Raw genomic sequence first — 7,153 nt, forward strand, 5'->3', positions numbered from 1 at the left:
TGATGTTTATTCATTATCTGCCATAAGAGAGGTAAAGTTTCTCCTGTGTACTTAATATTTTGCTTTACAGCGCCAACCACGGGTATAGACAAGCTGCTCGGGGAAACAGGCTGGTCTCAGAGGACATGGGTTTGTGACTGTACAATATATGGGGTAAAAGAACAGCAATGTTTCCTACCCTACCAGTTCCTTAAACCCAAAGATCACTGTAGCGATGTTTGGGTTACTGAGGCATAAGTGGGAAGGAAACACCGTCTTCGATGCGTCAACAACTGATTATAAGCAGATTCAAGAGACTGTGTTTACGTTCATTATATAGCAAGAAAAAATTACCCACAGCAATTACAATTACTCTTGACCTACCCAAATTAAGTTGAGGTTGACCTAGACCATAATCTTAGTCGCGTTGTGGTTATACAAGTATACCAGGCTTTATTACCCGGCTTGCTTATTGCACGGCGGGTACTGTTGTTGGTCTTGTCTTGTCTGTCTGTTGTTCTCAATATAACTAAAGAACAGCTTTGCCGGTTTACACCACATTTAGAAGGTTTCATCAAGGTGAGACACGGTCCACATGCTAAACTTCTGGAGCAAATCGCCTTGAAAACTGACCCAAGTGTTGTCATGGTAATAGTGTTTTTAAGGACTTAAAGAAATCGACGAGACTTTTCTGGGCATAAGGAGATGATGACACGGCACAGTTTCCAGCGGTGACTACATTAATTTACATCAACAACGCCATTTATAAGATATTTACCCCGTCAGGCATGGTACCGGTTCGCGGGCCGGGTCTGCATCACCTGGGTGGTTTGAATTACCTGTAGAAGTATAGGTTAAGGGCTGTCATAGTTGGTGTTGTGTCCACGTCTAAATATAGTGGCACCTTCATCAGCATAACTCCACGCCTAACATGGAGCGACGGCAGGATTCTTTTCACTCACTGTTACCACGCCGGGTAATGCGTCTTCATCAACAAGTACAGAAGGCAGCTATACCTGACACCCGAAAAGCGATTAGTGAAAACCAAGCAGAAACTGTCTCAATATGACTCCCAGATTGTCTTATATATACTGTGTGTGTGTGTGACTTGGTGTATTTGTTCTTTTCTCTCTCTCTCTCTCTCCACCACACAATACATTACTCAACTTGTAAGCTCAAGCATCTTCAGACAAAATCAAATCCTGAGACTGAGCAGCTACACCCCAGCACCAGTTAGTCAGTCAGTTAGTCAGCCAGTTAGTCAGTCAGTCAGTCTGCAGTGTGTTGAAGATGCTGGTTGGTTATCACGACAGGAAAATGGTATTCCCCAGTGCTCGAGCAGCTGTGTTGCAGCTCACTCACTCCTGCAACACTCATGTCTTAAGTACTGTTATACTCAGCGGGGAATCCCTCACAGAAGGTGTAAATAGACACACACACTTCGGAGGCATCATCTACAAATTCAAGAATATTAATGAAAAACTAATGAATAAGGGCTAGACATAAGTGTTTCAGATAGGGCTGGTCAGGGCTCTCTCAGGGAGTGTCAATCAGTCAGTCAGGGTGGGAGTCAGGACTGGTATTCATGGAGCTGACTGACGCATTAAACTAGTAAGCAAATTTATCAAAAAACACAGACATAATAGTTCCATCATTGTTTGTCTTTCAAACGGAGGCCAGCAGGTAACACCTCACACCACTTTAATTCTATCCGTCCGTCAGTCAGGTCAGGCGGAGGTGGTGAGGGAGAAGGAGGGAGGAGGTGGTGGGGACGAAGAGGAGGTAGTGAGAGAGGTCATAGTGTGGAGGTACTGTAGAGAGAAACACTACCACCGGCCTCTCACTACCATTAACTAAATACAAAAGTGACTAGGAATCGATCATCAGCTGAGCGTGGCCCGATCAGTCAATCAGTCAGGTATAGTATTCATAAAGCTACCCGACGCAACTCAGTTCTGATGACAATTTCTGAACACAAACCTCAAGGGGCTCAGTAAACACATACATCAAGGGGCTCAGTAAACACATACATCAAGGGGCTCAGTAAACACATACATCAAGGGGCTCAGTAAACACATACATCAAGGGGCTCAGTAAACACATACATCAAGGGGCTCAGTAAACACATACATCAAGAGGCTCAGTAAACACATACATCAAGGGTCTCAATAAACACATACATCAAGGGGCTCAGTAAACACATACATCAAGGGTCTCAATAAACACATACATCAAGGGTCTCAATAAAACAAACCCCTCAAGGGGCCTTCCAGTAAACACAAAACCTCAAGGCTCAGTAAACACATACATCAAGGGCTCAGTAAACACATACATCAAGGGTCTCACAAACACATACATCAAGGCCCCAATAAACACATACATCAAGGGCTCAGTAAAACATACATCAAGGGCTCAGTAAACACATACATCAAGGCCCAGTAAACACATACATCAAGGGTCTCAATAAACACAAACCTCAAGGGGCTCAGTAAACACAAACCTCAAGGCTCAGTAAACACATACATCAAGGCTCAGTAAACACATACATCAAGGGTCTCAGTAAACACATACATCAAGGGGCTCAGTAAACACATACATCAAGGGGCTCAGTAAACACATACATCAAGGGGCTCAGTAAACACATACATCAAGGGGCTCAGTAAACACATACATCAAGAGGCTCAATAAACACATACATCAAGGGGCTCAGTAAACACATACATCAAGGGTCTCAATAAACACATACATCAAGGGGCTCAGTAAACACATACATCAAGGGGCTCAGTAAACACATACATCAAGGGGCTCAGTAAACACATACATCAAGGGGCTCAATAATCAACTTGCAGAAAATGGCTATCTTAGGAATATATTATCAGGTAACTCATAATATAAAACTTAATATATATTTTCGTTATATACATTAGAGTTTTATGAAGAGAAAAAACCCATTTCCTGGAGACACAAGTGATGAAGCACCAGGATAGGATGAAGACAACGGCGTGATGTGGACTTTTTTATATAAGAGGAAATCCCAGGTCGCCAGGCAGACTTACCCGCTCTTGTAATTCTACGCTTGTACAATGTTGCTGTTTTATTGTTTATTGTGTGTTCGTGTTTGTGTGTGTGTGTGTGTGTGTGTGTGTGTGTGTGTGTGTGTGTGTGTATGTGTGTATGTGTGTGTGTGTGTGTATAGTGGGAAGTTAATACTCGTGTTTATTTTTCACGACAAATATCATCCCATCATTTCTGGTTCTCAATCAAGTTAAAAGCCACGTATCTAATCCAGATGTTTTGAACACAACAACATAGTTACCATCGATTAACACGTCTACAACGGTTTCTAAAGTGTCGAAATTTTAGCATACGAGTACAGGTGCAATGAATATGTGTCAACACGGATACCTGGAGAGATACACCTGCGCCCAACAGATTTCACCCACCTTTGGAAATCTGATGACCTTGAGCCGTCTGGTCAGCACACCTGCGCCTATGTTAATACCCCAAGATTTTAGTCAATAAATTTAGTAATGGTGTAGCCTGAACTCGCCTTGACTACTGGTGCTGTGTGTAAAACTTGCCGCCAGCACAGCCATCAAGGTCCAGGCATTGTCTTAACCCTTTGAGTCCCGGAGGGTTAAACCATCGTCATCAAAAGCTTAAACCAATGTCATTAAAGGGTTAAACCATTGTCATCAAAGGGTTACACTATCATTCTCAAAGGTGTTAAACCATCGTCATCAAAGGGTTACGCCATCATTCTCAAAAGGATTAAACCATAATACTCAAAAGGTTAAACCATCGTCCTCACTGGGTTAAACAATGCTCCCTGGTTACAAACCAGTGTTTGAAACTTTATGAACCACTGTTTCAAATATTCTGAACCAATGCTTGAAAACCAAAATCAGTGGTCTGAAATCCGGTCTCAAATAAAAACGTCATACTACTTTATACTTTTATAAGTGACTTATTATTTAAGGCTTACAGAGAACCTCACAAACTTGATCTACTTATACTTAAATGGTGAAAACGTCTCTTCACTTATACTAGAAAATCCTTGAAAATTATTCTAATTATTACATAAAGTGATTTGTTTAGGTATTACCTTTGTTATGGTGTACCTCTTGAGTATAAGTACCTGACAGACTTACCTAAAGTAATCGGATAAAAGTAGGGAATAATAATGTGCTCTTGTTGACCTTTTCCTTGAATTTCGTTACCATTAAGTTTATTTTTTTATCAGGAAAATATTACTCGACAGTATTCATATTAGAATTGAAATTTTATTAAATGTGTAAGGTTTGGTAGCCATTTACAGCTGTGTGGACTGAAGGTGCCCCGGGCGCGAATCAGCAACCCTTAGGACAGGAGGCGAGAACTGTACCCACGAAAAACACTTATTGACACTGGTTACAAATGAGTTGTCTACTTACAGTAAATAAATCAATAACTTAAGAGTGTTGAAAATGCATCCTAAAGCAATAGACTAGAGTTAAGAGTTATATATTATATGAGGTATTTGTATAGACACACCCTAACCTTGGTGACAACGGCAGGATTAAATTTTACGGCCGACCTGTAAATAGTGGCAGCCTGCAGTATATCAAAGACCTGCCGTAGGAGCAACCTAAAGCTAGTGATAGTGGTGACCTCAGGTAGTGACAGTGGTGACCTACAGGTAGTGATAGTGGTGACATACAGGTAGTGATAGAGGTGACCTCAGGTAGTGATAGTGGTGACCTACAGGTAGTGATAGTGGTGACATACAGGTAGTGATAGTGGTGACCTCAGGTAGTGATAGTGGTGACCTCAGGTAGTGATAGTGGTGACCTACAGGTAAACAGTGGTGACACACAGGTAGTGATAGTGGTGACTTGCGGCTGGAGATTACAATCGATGGCCTTCCGTTGGTGACAGATCTAGACAGTGTGAGGTTGGGGGTAGCAGTGGACGGCCTCAAGTTGTAGTCAGTTGTGGTAGACCCGTAGTTGACGATACAGTAACTATCGACAGACTTACCGCTGGAGATAGCTGTCGACGGCTGTCAGTTGGAGCGCACAGAGACAAGGAGTTATCAACAGACTCGTTTTAAAGGTTTCTAAGACCTGCTATTGGAGGTAGAGACGAATTTTATCCCACCAGTAACACACGACTCAACGCCCCATCTTCACGCCCAACCTACCACCTCGCACGACAACGCAATCTTGATTTACAGATTGAGATGGAGATGACCTGTTCGTCGGAGATATAAGTGGCCTACAAATAAAGGGATATTGATGGCCTGCAGTTAGATACAGTGACAACCTGCAGGTCACTACAGTCACAACAACCTGCACCTTAGCTATTTACTCGACACATTAGACCAAAAAGTGTACAGATCACTCCTGACAGAAAATTTCATGGCACTGAAACACTTAAACAAGTCACTGTCGTCGTCGGAATTATTCTGAGAACTTCTTGGCTGGGGGCTATCCAGGTAAGGTCGCAGCTGTAGGAGCATCAACAGGTAGGTCGCCACCAACCCCATGAGCGTCACGAAGGTACGACCGCACAACCTGAGTGTGTATAGGATGTCTAGCGTGACGTCCATAGTGTGATGTATTACAACGAAAGCAAAAATATTACAATAATACTAAATTAGGTTAATAATTCGAACAATATTAAAATCAGTAATATTACCTGAACTAAAATAATACTAACATTAGTGAAATATATATTAATAATACTAATAATACCAAATAAATACTACAACTAAAATAATTTAATAATAAAGTTTAACAAAACTGAAGGTAAGAACAAAGTGATCGAATCAGGGGGATAAAATGTTAGTAGGGTTGACGTTAGTTTCCTTTACACGTCTACAGCATAACTGAGGCAAGAGTTTCCAGTGAGTCCGCCTAGAGTGGTTGCAACATGGAAAAACTGATCTTCATTTAGGAAAAAAATAGAGATCCAAGATTGACTTCAACATTCTAAATCAGTAGCATAATCTAATTTGTCATCAGTACGGAGGTGAACAGAGCCTGAGGTGAGCATATCAGGGAGGAGGTGATGAAGAAGAAGGTATACAGGAGGGATGTGGCTGAGAGACGCACATCAAGGTGACGACAGACAACCGTGGCCGACATGGTTTCGAGAAGTTGACCTCTGACCTTTGGGGAGAGTTAAAGGAAGAAGACACAGGAGAACGAGACTGACCTGGAGGTTCCAAAGATTTCGACACTGAAAGGTTTGGCCTCCATCCTGCAGAGGAGGTTGTGGAGGTACAGGTGCTCCACGCTCCCTGCTACCATGGCCTCTCTTGCCACACCATCTCCGGTCTGTTCTTTGGTCTTTGTATCCCGTGCAGTTTCCGGTGAGTCTTCTTGTTCGGTTTGGGTCCTGGAGTGAGTCTTGGTCCCTAGGTGGTCCTTAAGAGGAGTGGTAGGTGGGTGGCAGAGGGCCTCACGGACGACCTCCAGCACGCCCTCCTGCTGCTGACCAAACAGTAAGTAATGAGTGCTCTTATACACACACACACAGCACCACATTTACACCTGGAATTTCACAAGTTTAAAGATATTCATATAAATCCCTTTATTAAAATCCTTGTTGACATAACTTCTAGTCACACACACGAGGTTGACACATTATCCAGTCTCTCTCTGTCACACAGCTCGGCCATCCCCAGGTAAGACCCATCAATGAGAGTCAAATGTCAACATAAATTAGAACTATCAATGGAAATTTGATCCACAGATTAAGATCAAAATCAATGAGTTCACCAACTGTATTAAAAAAATGTTCGGCGTTCAAGTGGGAAACATCAATTGAACACAACTTGTAGCCATAAAAACAGTCACCACACAGACAAATGTACGATAGCACTGTGAGTATGTCACCCCAGAGCCTTCCTAGTCAGGGGTATAACAATAGCCACGTCTGGGGTGTCGGGTCTCGTCGACAGGGTGGGTCGGCTGACACATGGTACAAGACACGTCGGCGGCTATTTCTCCTTCATGTGGCGTCCAGGGCCGCCTAGGTTTCCAGGTTCCATGAGTCCTGGAACTTGTCAACCTTCAAGTCTCTGCTCAAGAGTTGTGGCCGCTTTCCACGAGTTTCTCCCGTGGCCTCCTGTATGGGGGTCTTCTTGTTTACCTTTTTGTTGTATTTACCTGTTACCTGTTGTATTTAC

The 7,153-nt window shown here is 42.7% G+C and overlaps 1 protein-coding gene across 1 annotated transcript in view; it reads right to left on the bottom strand.

The window, feature by feature from the left end:
- Nucleotides 1-4,240: 4,240 nt before the first annotated feature.
- LOC121859173 overlaps nucleotides 4,241-7,153 on the bottom strand; it is a 27,738-nt gene continuing 24,825 nt past the window's right edge. Inside the window, exons 2-3 of the mRNA XM_042355922.1 lie at nucleotides 6,178-6,452; nucleotides 4,241-5,534 (exon numbers count right to left, since the gene is read on the bottom strand). Coding sequence (XP_042211856.1) covers nucleotides 5,321-5,534; nucleotides 6,178-6,452 — 489 coding nt within the window. The 3' untranslated portion in view covers nucleotides 4,241-5,320. The remainder of the gene's footprint in view (nucleotides 5,535-6,177; nucleotides 6,453-7,153) is intronic.

The sequence above is a fragment of the Homarus americanus genome, unplaced genomic scaffold, assembly GCF_018991925.1.
Source record: "Homarus americanus isolate GMGI-L3 unplaced genomic scaffold, GMGI_Hamer_2.0 scaffold50924, whole genome shotgun sequence".
NCBI lineage: Eukaryota > Metazoa > Arthropoda > Malacostraca > Decapoda > Nephropidae > Homarus > Homarus americanus.